Source organism: Pinus tabuliformis, chromosome 6 (assembly GCF_031772625.1).
Source record: "Pinus tabuliformis cultivar Carrire ecotype Pingquan chromosome 6, CPIR1, whole genome shotgun sequence".
NCBI classification, from domain to species: domain Eukaryota; kingdom Viridiplantae; phylum Streptophyta; class Pinopsida; order Pinales; family Pinaceae; genus Pinus; species Pinus tabuliformis.
In genome coordinates, this window is record NC_142292.1 from 1,347,969,132 (window position 1) to 1,347,989,534 (window position 20,403).

At 38.5% G+C, this 20,403-nt stretch overlaps 1 protein-coding gene across 1 annotated transcript in view; it reads left to right on the forward strand.

Moving 5' to 3' along the window:
* Nucleotides 1–17,442, forward strand: part of LOC149263628 (protein TORMOZ EMBRYO DEFECTIVE-like) — a 306,527-nt gene extending 289,085 nt beyond the window's left edge. The window contains 7 exon segments of the mRNA XM_089426534.1: nt 15,074–15,236; nt 15,346–15,592; nt 15,720–15,796; nt 15,935–16,054; nt 16,310–16,440; nt 16,527–16,701; nt 16,839–17,442. Coding sequence (XP_089282660.1) covers nt 15,074–15,236; nt 15,346–15,592; nt 15,720–15,796; nt 15,935–16,054; nt 16,310–16,440; nt 16,527–16,701; nt 16,839–17,366 — 1,441 coding nt within the window. The 3' untranslated portion in view covers nt 17,367–17,442.
* The last annotated feature ends 2,961 nt before the right edge of the window (nt 17,443–20,403 follow it).

Sequence of the window (20,403 nt, forward strand, 5' to 3'; positions counted from 1 at the left end):
ACCTCTTCGCTTTCTGGATTGTTGATTTTATTCTTAGTAGCCTCATCATCCTTTAAACTTCTGATTTGTTCTAATAATTTTTTATTAAGGTTCTTTAAACGTAAATTTTCCTCTTGTTCAGATAGGTGCTTCTTGAGTTCCTTCTTTGTGACCTTAGTCTTCTTGACTTGTGTAATTAATTTTTCAACGTGGTCCTTGAGGCGAGAAATTTCTTCGTCCTTTTCCATTACTTTTTTGTAATGCATATCCGCAAGGTCTTCATATTCCTGTTGTAACGCTTTCTTGTTTTGCCGAAGTTTGGTTATTTTGTCTTTCTCTTGATCTTCCAACTGCACTTTCTTGGTAAACTAGATTACATCGTTTTGTAGGAGTGATGATGGACGTTCAACTTGCAATTTGGATTCCATTTTCTTTTTCTTCTCATTAAAATTTGCATGTTGTCACTTAAATATTGTCATTAATTGTTCTATATCTCTTGCGATTGATTGTTTTTGTACATCACTTAGAGATTCAACTAAGGTAAAAATTTTGTAACATTTTCTGCAAACCATATGTTGATTTTAGAATGGCTCTTGACAATTAGAATATCTCTCTGAACAAAACAAACATTTTGAAAAAAAAACCATTGCTTTTGGTGAACGTCATCTTTTTGTTTTTTCTTCACTTATTTTATCTCCCTTATTTTATTAATTTTTTTTATTGTTATTCCTTCTTTTTATAAAAAAAATTAACTTTTTTTTCACCTTTTTAATAATTTTTTCTTAAATATAATTTTTTTTTAACTACTTTCTTTTAAATCTTCTTTTTGTTTGATACCGATTTTTTTTTTGTAATTTTTATTTAAATTGATTTTTTTTTAAATAAATTAATTTAATTATAATATATTTTTTTATAATATAGTGTAACTATATATATAATATATAGTTATATAAAACAAGTTTGAATCGAATTGTTGACCTGCAACCTAGAGACAACGGGTGGGAGACAACGATTGAGACAATAGGTGAAATGACGACTCGATTCAGACGGTGATAGCAGCTGGCGAAAGTCAAGGGAAAGGAACAGGTCGGGGCATAATGTTGATACGATTGAAATTGATACAATTGATGGTTCGGCCGGGTTGGTTGGAAGGGACGCCGCGCTTCGAGCGATCAACAGAGGATCTCACTAATGATGGAAATAGTGAACACCAGTGACAAAAAACAGAAACTGAGACATTAGTGGTGGTCAACGGAGGTAGAAGGATTGGTATGCAAAAATGGAGGGCGGCATGTGGACTGTAGTTAGCAGGTCGTTTCAAAGTCTGTGGAATGGGATAGTGATAATGGTGGCAATAACTATGGGGACGAGGTGGAATGTGTCAATGGCGAAAGACTCTGTCGAATGGATGTCGTGGATCCTGTTGCGGCTGGTAGCTACCTGAACTGTGGATTGTGGACAGTGGTGTGTTCTTCCCACGACGGTAAGTTGGCAATGCAACTTTTTTTGTTTTATATATATATATTGTGCGAGTTTTTTTATTTTATTTAATATATCCTATTTTTTTTTTTTTTTTATATAATGCTTTTTTTCCTTTTATATATATATATTTTATAATACAATCCTCATTTTTTTCTCCTTTTATATATATATATATAGATATATATATATATATATATATATATATATATATATATATATATATATTTTTAACTCTTCTAATGGCCAAAGGCCTGTCAGCAGTATGGAGAATCTCTAGAAACTAGTAGCGAAACGCTTTAATGGCAACGATGTTGACGAATTTGATGGTCAAGGACCTTGATCGGAGAAGGTGGCTCTGTGCATTGGTTAAGTAGCATAGATGACCGAACTACTCTGATACCAAATAAAGCGAACAAGGTTTGTACTTATTGTTAACTACTCCAAAAGACTTGGAATATAAATATATCCATGATGATACAAATATTATATATTAAATGTATGAATGAATGATGATACAAATGAGAGTGAGAGGTGTGCTTATATACTATGCAGGTGCCTCTTCCTAGAGAGTCATGTGAGACATGACTCTTCAACCTAATTACTAATGAACTAATCTTTATTAATTATTATCATTTACATTATTTCCTATATATTTATTCATAACAGAATCTGCATCTGGATCCGTATCCGTGTCTGAATCCTGGTAACTTAGCTTTCAACTGATCCAACATGATAGTAGGTGGGTTATGTCTCCTACCCCTGCATGTGAGCCGAGAGGATGTCTTCATGGTTCTCCTTGCACTCATACTTGGAATACAAATGAAGCAGGATGGTTATCATGGTCTAATTAATAACTTATAATACATACCCCTTTTACACTGCCATAATAAATGGTGGTATAGAGTTGCAGGAAAATCTCTCCTTGCAAGCCTTCTCAATTCTTTTGCATCATGTGAATTTATTACATCATTCTTTTTCCCAAGGTTTGGAAGATGGGTTTTGAGAAGGTTTGACGATGCATCCCTTAGTGATGTGGAAAGTAGGTGGGCCAATGTTGATTCGGGGTAGCATCGGATGTGCTCTAGCCACGAAATTTGGTGGAGAGGTTGGGGCACATGAGATCTCCAATACCCAGAAAGGGTTTGGGCAAATTCTAAACAGATCAGGAGATATTAAAATAATTAATATTTTTAATGGAGTCCCTAAGTCTAAACTTAGGGAAAATAAAATATTAATGTGTATTAATATGAATCTGTGTTAGAGTGGTCCAAACGACATGGATCAAGCCAGATCTAATCTTAGTTGTTGATTAGGGACTTAATCTCGGCCGTTAATATGCCAACAGGAAAGGTATAAGAGGAGGCTTGAGGGTCACTTGGAGAATACACCAAAGTGATCAGTCATTCTATTCTCTAGAGTGGGGTTTGCTAAGAGAGATAGAATCAGTGATCGGGAGAGCAGTTGAGGGGCATTGAGTACAGAGAGACAAAGAGGCAGAGATAGTGCCGGGTTACCAGCAGAGCAGCCAGAGAGAGAGACGCAGGAGCAGCCAATGCTCATGCAAGGCGACGCAGAGGTAGCTAAGTGTTGTGCAGAGCACTAGAGGGGCCAGCGTAGCTGACGTAGAGGCTCAAAGAGCTGACCTAGGGCCTCCTGGGGCTGATGCAGGGCAAGATAGGCTGACGCAGTGCCAGCGTTGGGCTAGGAGAGGTTGACACAATCCAGATTGGGCAGACGTTGGGGTTTCTGGGGCAAATTGGTGCTGAGTAGCTGCCGGAAGGATTAATCGGGGTTTCAACCAGTAGATTTGTCAGAAACCGAGAGGTATTACTGCTAAGGAAATTCTATTCTGGGTAGGCCAGTTTCAACACCCAGATTGTACTCTAATATTGCTTAATAAGAAAACCCTCAGATAGCTGCATCGGTTTTCCCACATTGGGTTTTTCCGGGGACATTAGTCCAAAAATAATGGTGTCATGTGGTGTGTTTGTTCTTGTTTCTTTTAGTTGTTGATCTGTAATATGTTGAGCATGCACTAGTGTTTATTCTCAGTATTTACATTGTAAATAACTTTTTAAGGAAGATAACAAGTAGGTAGGAATAAATCAGATAAAGTGCATGGAGGGTTTCTAACTAAGTAAACTTAGAAACTTCAACATGGTATCAGAGCGTGATTGTAGATCACAGGAGGACTAAAAGACATCAACCGAGCGGAGCAATAACAACAGAAAACAGTTGTCCCGAGGTGACAAACGCTGTTTCTAGCAATGCAGAAGCCAAGGAGTGTGATTCAGAGCCAGCGAGGGCCATGCAGAGGAAGCCGGGAGCTGCATAGAGCCCCATAAAGGCCAGTGTTGTTGATGCAGAGGGCCAGAGGGCTGATGTTATGTAAAAAATTAGTTAGTTATAGTTTATTAGGCAAAGGGCATGATCAAAGATCATGCTCATTCACCAAGAGGCACCTGAGGCGGTATATAGCCAAGGCCTCTCACAAAATGTAATCATCATATATTCAATTATTAATAAAATATTTTATCATGGCTGTCAATAGCTAAAATTATGTGCTTCATCTGGTATCAGAGCGAGTTCGCTCTTTGGGCTCTATTGATCCGCTGCCATTGGTTTCCTTCTGCTGCCGCTGTTTCCTTACTCTCTGCCGCGTCGAACTTCCATCCCATTGTATTCACATTACACTCCCTCATATTCTGCTTCCACCACGCTGCCCATACAATCCGTGCTGTCGCCGTCTTACTTGTTAACACGTTCAACCGCATTCAACATTTTTCCGTGACCTTGGCTTTTCCATCCTTCGCTGACGTGGTCCACCACCAAACCCATCGGCCCCTGCGATTGCCAACCAACCAGTGTTTGTCCCTCTGCCGCAATCCCCAACGCAACTGTCTTTTACACCGGTCGAGACAGAGTCAACCACAAACGCGATGGTTCGTTGGGTTGTTTTGTAATCATTCGTAATGATATATAGTTTATTTATATATATACATACCCATGGAGGTTAATATATCATAAAATATATTATATACGATATAATTTATTTATATATACATATTATATAGTTTAAAACTATATATTATATAATTAAACTAAATTAATTTAATTATTTAAAAAAAAATATTAAAGCTGGCGGACAAATATACACCCCCACAAACTCGTTCAATGTCATCGATGTCAATGGCCGATTTCAGTAAAAAATTGATTGACTTGGAGAATAGGATTACTAGCCACTCCGATGATTTCAACAAAAAATTAGTCGATCTCGAGAGTAAATTTATCGGGCATTCCGACGATATCAAGAAGCTTCAGGATACGACAAATCAGATAGAACTACAGCTTGGGCAGAACCAGATCCAATCTAAAATGAATCATAATCAGACATTAGCATTGTTGAACACCTTGTGTGGAAGGATGAAGGTTACACCTGAACAACTATTCCAAGATGATGGAGGTAATCAAGAGCACAATTCATCAGATTCAACAAAGTCAACAGATTCTCACGAAAAAGCAGAATCTCCAAAAAAATCAGCCATGCCCCATCAAGGAAATAGTAACGCGACTTTTTCAAATAAGCAACTCTGGGATACATTCACCAATCAACGCCCACTTTTCACTCCACTGTTAGCAACATATCAATGAAAGGCAAAAGTCGAGATGCCTAAATTCGATGGGAACAAAAAACGTAGTGTTGCGTGGTTGAATAAAGTAGAAGAATACTTCGAGATTTACGACATCGACAATAATGACGAAAAGATTAGGCACGCTTCCATGAAAATGGAAGGAGAAGCATATAATTGGTATATGTGGTGGAAGAAGACGACAATCACCATCAGTTGGAGAAAATTTAAAGATGCATTCTTTAAAAGATTCCAAGGTGTAAGGGAAGAAGAGTTCTTTTCAACACTCATCAAATTACGACAAAAAGGAAGTGTGGATGAGTACACTCGAGAATGGGAGACCTTAGTAACACGAGTACCTGGGTTATCAGAATCTCGTCTAATTCAATCATACATCTCCGGACTTAAAACTCATCTACAAGTAGAACTTGAGCTTCATGACATTACGTCAATAGAAGTAGCAAGACGAAAAGAAAAAACTGCTGAAAATAAATTTGAACAGATACTGTGGTCAAAACTGGAAAAAGTATATTCGAGACGAAGAATGCCCCAGTCTGTGGATTCAAATAATACAAGATATGTTCCACCACATCGTCGTGAAGGTGAAAAATCTAATGTGGAAATACAAAGGATAAAAGAAGGCAAATGCAAATGCTGTGGTGAGAAGTGGGACCCTAAACATAGGTGTGCTAAAGGAAAAGAATCAAAGAACCTATATAACTGTGAAGCAACTAATGATTAAAACAGTGAGGATTCTGACATAGAAGAAACAAAAGATGCCCCAGAATTCTCTCCAGAATTAGATGACAGAAGTATTCCGCAAGTGTCATTATCAGCTATGACAAGTATATCACAACCTCAGACTCTAAAATTGAAAGGACATATAAAGAAGAACAATGTAGTGGTTCTCATCGACTTTGGTAGCACCCACAATTTTTTAGATGCAATCGTGGCAAAGAGACTCAACATTTTCTCATTTCCCTTACCAAACATGAAGGTGATGGTAGTTGACGGTAAGAAGATTGAAAAGGTAGGGAAATGCCATAAGGTCAAATTGCAGATTCAAGAATTTAATTTAGAATCTCTATTCTTCACTGTACCATTAGGTGGAGTAGATGTGGTCTTAGGTATCCAATGGCTACGAACTCTAGGCACTTATCTGCCAACCATCAAGTACAGTTCATAAGATTTAATTGGGGAGGGCAGAGGTACAAATTACACAGATTCCAAGCACCAGAGAATCAAATTGTATCGTCATCTCAGATGATGAAGATGATTCGAAAAGGAGCACCCACTTACATAGTACAATGTCACCAATTAGAAATGTTATCTGCAAATATGATCAATGAAGAGTCACCAGAGGTACAAGATCTAATTCAGAAGCATGAAAAGGTATTTCAAGACCTGCCTATGAAAATGCCTCCTAATAGGGAAATTGAGCATACAATAGAAGTCAAAGCAGGGTCAGACCCCATCAACATCAAGCCGTATCGATATCCACATCACCAAAAGACGGAAATTGAGAGATTAATCCAAGACCTTTTAAAGTGTGGGATCATCTCAAAAAGTAAAAGTCTGTATGCTGCTCCAGTGGTATTGGTAAGGAAGAAGGATGGTTCATTCAGGCTATGCATTGACTATAGAGGATTAAACAAAATAACGATTAAAAACAAATTCCCAATCCCCTTTATCGACGAAATGTTGGATGAGCTACATGGCGCAAAATACTTTTCAAAATTGGACTTAAGGTCAGGGTATTACCAAATCAGAATCAGGTTGGAAGACATACCAAAAACGACATTCCGAACACACGAAGGTCACTATGAATTTAAAGTAATGCCGTTTGGGTCACCAACAACGCTCCAAGCCACTATGAACGAATTATTTCGTCCATGTCTTAGGAAGTTTGTATTAGTGTTCTTTGATGATATTTTAATTTACAGTAAAACTTGGAAGGAGCACTTACAACATTTGGATAAAGTTCTTACACTACTTAAAGAGCATCAGTTCTACGCAAAAAAATCCAAATGCACCTTTGGAAAGAAAGAAGTAGAATATCTCAGACACATTATATCCCATGAAGGCGTAAAAGTGGACCCTAATAAAATCAGAGCTATAAAGGAATGGACCAAACCGGTTAATGTATCCAAGCTAAGAGGGTTCTTAGGATTGACTGGATATTACTGAAGATTTATTAAAAACTATGCACATATAACTGCACCTCTGACAAACCTTTTAAAGAACAATTCATTTCAATGGGATGAGGAAGCATGAAGGTGTTTTGAAGAACTGAAGGAAGTTATGTCTAATGCCCCGATATTGGCAACTCCAGATTTCTCTAAACCATTTATCATCGAGTGTGATGCTTTCGGATTCAGTATAGGTGCAGTGTTAATGCAAGAAGGGCATCCAATAGCTTTTGAAAGCAGGAAGCTCAATAAAAAAGAATGTCTCAAGTCCACATACAACAAGGAAATGCTCGCTATTATGCATGCATTGGCTAAGTGGAGACAATATCTTTTGGGAAGTAAGTTCTCCATTCGAATGGACCATAACAGTCTCCAGCACCTCCTTCAACAAAAAACACTTTCCGAAGAACAACAAAAATGGATTGAAAAAATTGCCGCCTTTGACATGGAGATACTACATAAAAGGGGAAAAGACAATGTAGTAGAAGATGCCCTATCTAGGAAGGACGAAGAACCAGCATTACTTGCAGTCTCGGTTGTTGTTCCTGAATGGCTTAATGAGATTCGAAGTGAGTATGCTAAGGATCCAGAAATAACTGTAATAATCAATAACCTTCCAGACAACTCAAAATTTGAATGGAAGAATGATATTCTATGGTACAAAGGAAGAATCTATCTGAATGCAAACTCCAAGTTTAAATCCAAGATACTCAAGGAATCACATGATTCATTGTTAGCCGGACATGTAGGATTCTTTAAAACTTACTACAATGCACGTCAATCATTCTTTTGGAAGGGGATGAGTTGCGATATTCAGAAATATGTAGTAGAATGTGACACATGTCAAAGAAACAAAAGTGAAAATATTATGACACCTGGATTACTTCACCCCTTAAACATTCCGAATCAGAAATGGGAAGAAATATCAATGGACTTTATTGAGGGATTACCTGTATTTGAAGGCAAGGACAAGATTTTCGTAGTGGTTGACATACTCACCAAATATGCTCACTTTATGGCAATAAAGAAATCAGACTCAGCTAAAAAAATCGCTGAGATATTTTGCAAAAATATATATAAATTACATGGTTTTCCGAAGGTCATTGTGAGTGATAGAGATGCCAAATTCAAGGGTAATTTCTGGAAGGAATTGTTCAACCACATAGGAACCTACCTAAATATGAGTTCCGCTTATCACCCTCAAATAGATGGACAAATGTCAAATAGAGGTTGTCAATAAATGTTTGGAAGTCTACCTACGCTGCTACACTACAGAGAAACAAAATAAGTGGGCTCAATGGTTGCATCTCGCTGAGTGGTGGTATAATTCTACTTATCACACGTCAGCAAAAATGACGCCATTCCAAGCTTTGTATGGATATGAACCCCCAAAATGGAAGGATCTAGCTACTGTCCAGACAAATCTACCTGCTATTAAAAACCAACTAGAAGAAACCCAAAAAATCATCCAAACCCTAAAAGAAAACTTGAATAATGCAAGGAACTGTATGAAGCAACAAGCAGACCGAAACAAAACCGAAAGAGAATTTGAAGTCGGAGAATGGGTATTTGTCAAGCTCCAACCATACAAACAATTGTCCTTGAAACAAAAAGGAAAAAATAAATTGGCACCGAAGTTCTACGAACCATATCAAATCAATAAAAAGATCAGCCAAGTTGCATATAGTTTAAGCCTTCCAGAGAAAAGTCGTGTTCACAACGTCTTCCATGTCTCCTGCCTTAAAAGGGCACTGGGCGACCATCAATCAACGCAAACAACGCTTCCATCCCTAGATGATGAAGGAAGGGTCATTCTAGAACCAGAAGGTATCTTATCTACTAGAGAAAGGAAGCTTCAATCTCGTACAATCAAGGAATACTTGATCAAGTGGAAGGACTTACAAGAAGAAAAAGCTTCTTGGGAGATTGAAGCGTTTCGTCAACAACATCTGTCGTTACGTATACTTTGAGGACAAAGCATCCTTTTGAGAGGAAGGCAATGTTATGTAAAAAATTAGTTAGTTATAGTTTATTAGGCAAAGGGCATGATCAAAGATCATGCCTGTTCACCAAGAGGCACCTAAGGTGGTATATAGCCAGGGCCTCTCACAAAATGTAATCATCATATATTCAATTATTAATAAAATATTTTATCATGGCTGTCAATAGCAAAAATTGTGTGTTTCAGCTGACGCAAGGCATCCCAGGGCTGACGCAGAGCTAGCGTGAGGTAGAGAGGGGCTGACGCAGTTCACAGAGAGGAAGTTGCTGGGGTCTAGAAGGCTGTAGGAATATTGCAGAGTGGAGCTGGTGAGGTATTGTAGTCAGAATAGTACTTGACAGAGTAGGGCCAGAGGAGTTGTTACCGAGGGTTTCTAGCCGAGGAACCTGGATCAGAAGTGCAACTGCACAAGTCGATCAGAGTAGGGGGCATCTCGACAAGTAGCAGAAGGATTTTCAGGAGGGAAATCAGGACTCAAAGGGAGTCCAGAAGAGAACTTCCAGATGGGAAGTAGAGACTCAGAGGAGTCGAATAGAGAACTTCTAGGAGGGAACTAGAGGAGCATCATGGCACTACACAGGGTAAGAGACCAGGATAGACTGGATGGAGCATCGAACTTTGCAGTCTGGAAAGCCAAAGTCTTATCAATGCTTGACAAGAGTCGTGTCAAGAACTTCGCCTTGAAGGTAATAGCTGTCCCAGTTGACCCCAATGATAATGACAGGTACGAAGAGGCGATGGTGAGGGCCAAGTGCATTATCCTTGACGGGGTCAAGGATCATGTGGTACCACATATAGCCGAGAAGGAAACGACACTTGAGATGTGGGAGGCTCTCAAGAAGCTGTATTAGCATACTTCTGTGCAGAGAAGAATGTTGCTCGAGAATCAGATGAGGTCGTATTAGATGAAGATAGGACAATCGATTGACACCTTCCTTGGAGGACTGAATGAGATCTGAGATCAATTGAATGCTATAGGGGCGACACCAGATCAGGAGCTAATGGTGAGGACAGCCCTGAATGCTGTCTCAGAAGACTGGGAAGTGTTTGTCCAGAGTATACTGGGCAGAGGAACACTTTCACCTTGGGACGAGATGTGGGCAGCTCTTTGCCAAGAAGAGATCAGACGACAGTCCAAGACAGGTAGCAATAGCAAGGGGATCAAAGTCAAGCAGGAGGAAGATGTGGCCCTAGCATCCAAGGGAAAGCAGGAAAAGCGGAAGAAGAAAGATCTCTCCAAGGTCAAGTGCTTCCACTGTGGGGAGCTGGGTCATTATGCGACCCAGTGTCCAAGGAAGAAGAGGAAGGGAGAGTCTTCCTAGACTAAGGCAGCGCCAACACGGGCAGAGAAGGAAGTTTTGACAGACGATGATTGTGCCATGAGTTCACACACACCACTTAAGCGGAAGTGGGGAGACATCGAGCTGTAGTCAGGTGGACTACAGACAATGAGGGGCAGGATCCTCGAGGTACCCAGCCTCTTGGATTAGACCTTGCTACGGGAGCCCCGTCGAGGAGTAGTAGGACTGGCTGAGTGGGTAGAGATGGATGCGGATGGAGCGGCAGAGAGAGCTACAGTGTAGGAGTCCCGAGACAGTGCAAAGCTAGCAGGCTGCAACAATGCGAGATGCACAGGAGTGTTGCACCAATGTAGGAAGGCACAGAGAGGTGTGCAATGGTGCGAGATGAAGGGAGTTGTTGCAGCAGCGCAGAGGTCAGAGAGGGAGCACTTGTTAGCGACAGAGGGAGCTTCAGCATCAGTGGGTGTTTCTAGCCCAACAGGGAGGTCAGTTGGGAGATCAGTTACTTACTTCTCAGTAACTGAGTTGCAGTGCAGCAGTGGGCAGCACAATGCAACATGATGAGAGGAGGTGTAGTGCTGGGAGAAAGGACCAGCAGCAACACGGATGCAGAGGGAGTTGTCGTACAGATGCAGCAGTGGCAGTGGCAGAACCATGGGCAGCAGTACAGGATGCAGCAGTGCAGAGGATGTTGGGCAGGAAGGCCTAGCATTAGCACAGGTACCGATGCCGGATGATCAGAGTAATACTCAGTGAGGAGTATTGCTAGAGCACAGTCCTTGTTAAGAGGGAGTGTTGATTTGGGGTAGCATCAGATGTGCTCTAGCCACGAAATATGGTGGAGAGGTTGGGGCACATGAGATCTCCAATTCCCATAAAAGGTTTGGGCAGATTCTAAACAGATCAATAGATATTAAAATAATTAATATTTTTAATGGAGTCCCTAAGTCTAAACTTAGGGAAAATAAAATATTAATGTGTATTAATATGAATTTGTGTTAGAGTGGTCCAAAAGACATGGTCAAGCTAGATCTAATCTTAGCCATTGATTAGGGACTTAATCTCGGCCGTTGATATGTCAACAGGAAAAGTATAAGAGAAGGCTTGAGGGTCACTTAGAGAATGCACCAGAGTGATCAGTCATTCTATTCTCTAGAGCGGTGTTTGCTAAGAGAGATAGAATTAGTGATCAGGAGAGCAGCTGAAGGGCATTGAGTACAGAGAGACAGAGAAGCAGAGATAGTGCCGGGTTAGTAGCAGAGCAACCAGAGAGAGAGACGCAGGAGCAGCCAGTGCTCACGCAGGGCCACGTAGAGGCAGCTAAGTGCTGCACAAAGCACCAGAGTGGCCAGCGTCGCTGATGCAAAGGCTCAGAGAGCTAACACAGAGCCTCATGTGGCTGATGCAGGCCAAGATAGGCTGACGCAGTGCTAGCGTTGGGCTAGGAGAGGCTGACGTAGTCCAGATTAGGCAGACACTGGGGTTTCTGGGGCAGATTGGTGCTGAGTAGCTGCTGGAAGGATTATCCGGGGTTTCAGCCAATAGATTTGTCAGGAACCGAGAGGTATTACTGCTAAGGAAATTCTCTGTTGGTAGGCCAGTTTCGACACCCAGATTGTACTCTGATATTGCTTAATAAGAAAACCCTCAGATAGTTGCACCGGTTTTCCTACATTGGGTTTTTCCAGGAACATTAGTCCAAAAATAATGGTGTCATGTGGTGTGTTTGTTCTTGTTTCTTTTAGTTGTTGATCTGTAATATGTTGAGCATGCACTAATGTTTATTTTTAGTATTTACAATGTAAATAACTTGTTAAGGAAGATAACAAGTAGGTAGGAATAAATCGGATAAAGTGCATGGAGGGTTTCTAAGTAAGTAAACTTAGAAACTTCAACAACCAACTTAACCTCCAACAGCCCAGCTTCCTTTGCCAGATCAACCTTGATAATCCTATGGATTTCCTTTTTATTAATGGCTCTATTTGCCATACAATCCACAACCTTATTAGCTGATATTCTGGTGTGCATGAAGGAAATGTTCAGTCCTGCCTTAGCTTGACCAATCCAAGCTATCTTAGTACATATAGACTAATCGCTTCTAGAGGCTTTGCTGAGTAGAATTTGAGCGAGTAATTTATAGTTCCCTTGAACTTGTACAGAATAGAAACCATCTCCAAAGCATGACTTGATATATTAGCTGATCTTGTGGTGTGCATGAAGAAAATGTTCATCCTGGCCTTAGCTTGATCAATCCAAGCTATTTCTAGCACTTACAGATCAATTGCTTGTGGAGGCTTTGTCTAGTAGAATTTGAATAAGTAATTTGGAATCCCATTAAACTTGTACAGAATGGAAACCATCTCTAAAGCATAGCCCGGTTTATTCAGTTAAAGCTTGATTTTTAATTGCCGTACCAATGGATTTTCAAAAGACACACAAGATTCTGCCCTCTGTTTCTCACAACACCTACAGCTTCTGCAAAACCCATGTTTACTTTGGCTGGTCTAATCTAGTCAACTTTGGGTAGGGATCCAAGTCACTGGAGGATTTGACTTATCCTTAATATTTCTGTAATTTAATGGGATAAATATAAGATCTAGTGTTCTTTTTCCTGATATTTTATTTTTTTAGCTTTAATTTGAACATTTTCCAGGGTCTTGTATGTTATCCCAAAAGATTGGAAGTGCATTTTAGTGAAGTGTTTTATAAATATGCCTCATTCCCAGGCTAAAAATGACTGGGAGGTTTTTTTAAATTGACAGGAAATCAGGAATAACTTGGGAAATTTTCCTTGGTGTTTTGAGGTATTTAGATTTGGAAAATGTTTCTGAACAGGAAACAGGACTTGATGAAGAGTTCAAGGTAAACATTGATCTGAAGAAAAGCCCCTTAGGCTAATTCAACAACCTTCTATGCATAAACATCTAGGAAACCGGATTCGTCCTAAACCCCCTGCGAATCCCGAATCCGACACGATTCGGTCCGGATTCGTGTCCAAATCACAGGACACGTCGTGTCCGAGGGCGTGTCGCGATTTTAGGACACGTGTCCGGTTTTCAGGACTCGCTAAGCTCAGCGCGGGTATGAAAAGGGCGTGTTTGCTCATTAATATTTTCATTTGGTAAGTGATTTGTGCTGTTGCAGCAAGGAGTAGAGCATTTTGGCAGCTTCATAATCAAGTCTAGGCCCTAGTATTGATATGCTATTCATGGTAATGTTAAATTCTTAAAGTAAAAGTGACATTCTCCTTAATCTTCATTTTCATCCTTTTACTTAAATTTTTAACATTACCATGAAATGACTCAGGATGTTTGAGAGTGGTTCCGGCCTCATTGGATTTCATATGGAGAAAGTAGAATTTTAGATTTCATTCAAAATCCAGCAGACTTATCAGTTTTTCAGGATTTTAGGATTGGGGGATTCCAATGTTTCCATTGAATTTTGTCATGTATTAGGGTATGGAACTTGTATTTAATCAAGAGCACCAAACCAAGAGCTTTTGAATATGTCGCTCCCGCTCCCCGCTTTCGCTCCCGCTCCCAAGTAACACTGTTCCTGATGATATGGGTTTGGACACCATTGTTGAGTTGGCATTGGCCAACATGGATCTCAATGATCCAGTGCTAGAGCCTGTTAGATTTGATGACTTAGAGGGGTCAGCCTCCATACCAGCAGATGCAAAGGCGACTATGGATACAGGGGAGGAGGAGGATGTAGAGGAGAGCAATGGGGACCATGATGATGGGGACAGTGATGCTGATTCTGATGCTGATTGATGCCTTGAGGCTTGTATACCTGTAGTTGTTTTATATTTTCTATTTCTATTTGCCATTGGCATTGCACCAACACTACCTATGTAACACATTTTGATTTGATGACTTAATGAGAAAACTACAGTTGTCAGTGTGTTTATCTTACTATCTTGTAGTTGTAAGTTGTCTTTTAGTTATGAATTATGAATCATGATTTAAATTTTTAATAGATTTATCATTTATGTGACCAATACCACTGACATTTATTTGAATTTTGTATGTACTATGCATGCTAATAGCTATAGATGAAGATCTATGTTTGAAATCAATAAATTTGTATCATTAATTAAAATTTGTGTAAGAAATATGATAATATCTAATTTTTAATATATATATATATATATATATATATGTGTTTTTATATATATATATATATATATATATATATTTTAATAAAATAATATATAACGTGTCTTGTTCCGAGGGGTCAGCGTGTCCCGAATCCGACACCACGAATCCCGAATCCTACGTGTCCCGAATCCCCGTGTCAGGTGACTTAGATAAACATTTGTTCCAAATTGTCTCTTGTTTATTTATTCTTTCCACCCTGTTGAATTCTTAATTATTTGTGCTGAGTGAACTTTGGAAGCTCGTATTATTTTGATTTCATGCATACAAAAACTATAGCTAGTAGCTACACATTTTTAAATTAATAGGTGGTTTGCTTGTATATATTCAGTGATCGCACAATCAAAGTATGGAGTTTTGCTAGCATACCAGATTTGGGTGGTATTAGTAAGTCAATCAAGCTCTCATCACACGCTGCGGTAGCAGCTCATGATAAGGACATCAATTCTGTGGCTGTTGCTCCAAATGATAGTCTTATCTGTACTGGTTCTCAGGTTTGTCAGACTATGAATGTAACTTATATTTGCAAGACCTAGCAGAAGATGATTTCTATTGCAAAATAATAATTTTCCCCCCCAACTCTTATGCCATGTTTTTAATCAGGATCGAACAGCTCGTATATGGAGATTACCAGATTTGGTACCAGTACTAGTGCTAAGAGGCCACAAAAGAGGAGTTTGGTGTGTGAAATTTTCACCGGTAGATTAATGTGTGATGAAAGCATCCGGTGACCAGACAATCAAAATATGGGTATTATCGGATGGCTCTTGCTTGAAGACATTTGAAGGTCATACTGCAAGTGTACTGCGAGCTTCCTTCCTCACTCGTGGGACACAGTTTGTTTCTTGTGGTATAATCTCTTGCCTGGTGTCTTTAGTTCTAATTTAGTTTCTCATTCTTCTTTTATGTCTTTATGCTTTTCTAAAGTGATGATGGAAGCATTTTGCCTGCTGTTTGGAGCCTCTTTTGTTTCACAGGTGCGGATGGCTTGTTGAAATTGTGGACAATCAAGTCCAATGAAGGTATTGCAACATTTGATCAGCACGAGGACAAGGTGAATTTTAGATTCCCCGAGTTTCAAACTCACATATTTACTTAAACAAGACATCATGGTAAATTCGCCCCAGGCTTTACTTATTTTAGTATATTTGTAGTTAGGTTTACCTGTGGATTGATCATTGTCTTTCTGCAGATCTGGGCAATGGCTGTGGGCAAGAAAACAGAAATGCTGGCAACAGGTGGCAGTGATTCTCTTGTGAATTTGTGGCATGATTGCACTGCTACAGATGAGGAGGAGGCTCTTCTCAAAGAGGTATGTTGAGTGATTATCAGTTTGGAATTGATAGTGCTAACATGCAATTTGGATTTGTCAGAATTGCAGCAGTGATTTTGATGATGGTGAATATGACCTGCTTGTGTGGTTTCTGAGAGTTCATTGTCTTTTCTGAAGAACTTATTGATTCTTTTGTTTTTCTTGTAGTCTTTGTCTAATGTGCAAACGTTACCTTATTTATCTGATAAAGTTTTGATAAAAATATACTCCTTTACACGTGCTTCCCTGGTGCAGGAGGAAGCGGCATTGAAAGACCAGGAATTACTAAATGCTCTTGCAGATACTGACTACGTGAAAGCAATTCAACTTGCATTTGAATTAAGAAGACCTTATAAGCTCCTTAATGTTTTCACTGAACTATACAGGTTGCTTTCGGTTCTTATTTGGTTGATGTCTTTATTTTCGAGGATGTCATATTATTTTTTCTAACCGAAATACCCACCTGTTTCAGCAAAGGACATGCCCAGGACCAGATACAGAAAGTGATACGTGAACTAGGAAAAGAAGAACTAAAATTTCTTTTAGAATATGTGCGAGAATGGAATACAAAGCCAAAATTTTCCCATGTTGCCCAGTTTGTATTATTTCAACTTTTCAACGTCCTTCCTCCAACGGAGATTATTGAGGTACATTTTGTACCAAGTTATATCGTATTGCTGTGCTCATCTTGTGCTTTTGGATCTATTTTGACATTTTCAAACATTCAGGCATATGCTTTATTTGGCGCAGGTTTAAAATATTTGTTTGCTCTAATATATTATAGGTACAAGGCATTAGTGAACTTTTGGAGGGCCTTATACCATATGCGCAGCGACATTATAGCAGGCTAGACAGACTCATGAGAAGCACTTTTTTGTTGGATTACACTCTTTCATCAATGTCTGTCCTTTCTCCCAAGGAGACAAATTTGTCATCATCTAATATATTAGCTAGAACAGCTGATCCACTGCATGCACAGATTGATCAGTTTCACCAAACCCATTTCCCTGAGCCAAATTTGACTCCTAGACAGTCTCTTTTAGATTCAGGGAATACAGATTCTGTGGAAGTCACAGCACCACGAGCCAAGAAGAAAATAGTGTCAGGTAATGATTCAGAGAAAACAACTGTTGCTGAAGTTAAAATTGGTGACATGGAGAATGCATTTGATGGGCCTGATGTGGTAGATCAAGGTTCATCCAAGAAGCATAAGCCTGCCAGTTCAAAGAAACGAAAGTCTAAAGCCCTTGTAAATGACAGTGTTAAGGGTAGTGCAAGTGGAAATGCAGTCACTATTGCGTTACAAGCATAAGGCCTTGTGGATGAAGTTTGATTTACCATTGGTTTTGGAAGTAACGTGAACCCTGCAGCAGGATTGCTGAGCAGAATCGAAATTGGGGTTTCCTCTAGATGTTGCTACTTGTCCATGATATGCCAGTTCATATAACGGGATACGACGAACGGCTGTGTCAACTTGAAATTTGTGGGTCAAGGGTTGAGGGTGCAACAGAGAGAAATGTGTGGCACCATTTGGTGTACCGAATGTCTTGAATCTGTAAGATTTTTACGGCAGTTGAACTGGTCATAATGGAATATTATTTAAATGTTTCTTTATTTAACAAGAAGGGCTGCTCTAAATCATGTAGTCTAGCCACATTATTTTGATAGTATTTGGGCAACTGCTCAATGATTTTGATTTTGACTTAGGGTATAATTCTGTTTCTAAGCTGCAAGCTGTTTCTGTCTTTACAGTGTATGCTACTTCGCGTACATAATGTGGAACTGGACTCTGATACGTGCTATGGTGAGCAATACAACAAATTTGATTGGTTTTTGGAAAATAGACGAATAACCTTTTTTTTATCATGCTTAAAAGCGGCACAACGTCAACGTTATCCTCGTGGCAGAATTCCCAACTGTAATCTCAATTTTCTCATGTAGCTTATGAAGGTTGGCAATACAGTTGCAATATTTTTTTCATGTAGTATCCCAACTGTAATCTCAATTTCCTCATGTAGCTTATGAACGTTGGCAATACAGTTGCAATATTTTTTTCATGTAGTATATGCAAATTGGATAGCGGTCGCAAAACATTTAGCCATCAAGTGAAATTATAGTAATTGCTTTTGGAATAAATTGATAAGAATGTTGTACAATCTTTGAGGATTGGTAAGCTGAGGATTTCAAAATTTGCTTAAAATTTACATATATATGGTGAAGATCTTATTAATTGTATATAGGATGTCCTTAATATGAATTTTTTAGTTGCTACTTTCAAGTTGTTTTGATACTAGTTGACCATCTCTATAGACTATCAGATGTTATGTGATATCTTCGTAAAGTTGAATCGTTCATTTCACATCTAGGTTTTAGTTAAAATTATTGGTAGTTTATCAAGTAAAGGCGCGAGTTAAATTCACTCTGGAATCCAAAATGGGCATTGCACAAAGATCCTTTGTAGCATATTTGGTTTCTTCAATAGTCCAACTTGCATGTGATTACATTGACTGCAACCCTCTATTTGGTTTATTCAAGAGTTCAACCCTCTATGGGTGATTACATTACCTGTAACGTCATCCATTTTGTAGAAACAAGAGAAAAACCTAATGTTCATACTGAAATTCACATTATAGAATGGTTTTTTTTTTCAAGGGACTTCTTATGATTATTATTATTGAAGTTCACTTTCCAAGGATCATGATAACTTGCCTCTATAAACATATTGTTTAAAGACGAGGAATCCAATATCAATTGTTTTTGAACTTTCAGGGAATATAAAATGTTAATTTTTATTCAACTTCGCTTCGTCACATGCCCCTTCAAGATCATGCATTTAGTAGAAGCAAGAGAAACTCCCTATGTACTATTGTTGATCTTCACACCTTATGACATACGAAATAATTTTTATTTAACTCCACTTTTGAAGGACCTATTTATTTATTGAAATTGCTTTTCAAATGTATTGTGATACCATGTTGCTATAACTATAATGTATGAAGGCGATGATCCAATATTATGTTGTGTGTTTGAGCTGTCGGGTATTATAAAAGGGGCATTTTTATTGAATTTCATTTTCTACGGACTCTATTTGATCGAATTTCACTGTATGAAGTTTTGCTTTTATAGCTTGCGGAGTAATGAACTTTAACCTTACCTTTTAGGTTTTTTTGAGTTTAATTTTATTTTTCAAAAGATAGGATTGTAAGGATGGGTCGTGGGGCATAATAATTGTAAAGTTTAGTGGGTATGAGTGGTGATAATGTATGATTATAAATATAATTTTTAATAGTAACCAGTGTCATTATGTGTTTATGAATTTTAGTTTAGGGAGTAAATACTTTCATCTATTTAGTGGAAAAATAAAAAAAATAAAAGACAATGTCTTTTTTATTGAACTTCATATTCTACAAAATGTAAATTTTTACTGAACATCACTTGACTATAAGCATAATATTTAAGGGTGGGGAATCCAGTATATTGTGTTTTTGAATGCGTGTAATATAATATTGCAACTTTTAATTTGTTATTTTTTAAATTTCAATGAGATGTAATAATGTTACCTTCAATTTCAACCATTTAGCAGAAACCAAAAAGAGGGGATATGAAGTAGATATTGATTAACATACAACTATTAGCGTAATGTTTAGAGAGGATAATTTGAATACTAGCACCTTGAAATGGGAAAAAGGAACATTGAAGTGAATTGTGGTGGTTATGTTGTTTAAAGATTGTAGAATTTTGTGTTTGGATGGAAATTGAATACTTCACAAGGTCAATCTTTATCCCATGCCTCAGCGAAATATCTTTAACAATAGTATAACTGCAAATTTGACTGGTCTAGGTGCATGTTCCTCTATAGTAATTGCATATGTGTGTTTGTGACTTTTCTAGAGAGACAGAAGAGGAAGAAGAGGGAATGATTAAGAAGTTTGAAGAGATGATTGAGCAAAACCAGAGGACAACATTTGGTGAATAAAGGAAACATGAAGGTGGAGAGAATGCAAGGGATGCGAGATGGGGTACACTACAAGATGGATCATAGATCAATCCACTTGTGACACAACATTTTGTAGGATTGAACATAAACCAAACATCAAATGAGACATGTTAGAGTTGGAGAGGTCCTAGACATGTGAGGTTCTAATTGTTGTTTCTAATGGAGGTTCAAAATATAGTGCAATGGTGATCTATAAAGAGAGTTTTCCAAGGACTATTGGAATTGAAGTAAATGGAGGATTGATGCTATGTATAATGAGATTTCCATTGTTAAATGATAAAATTCAATTAGACAATGGAAAGCATTGATTTAGATAATAAGATCCATAGTTCAAAGTGTCGAGAAATCTACG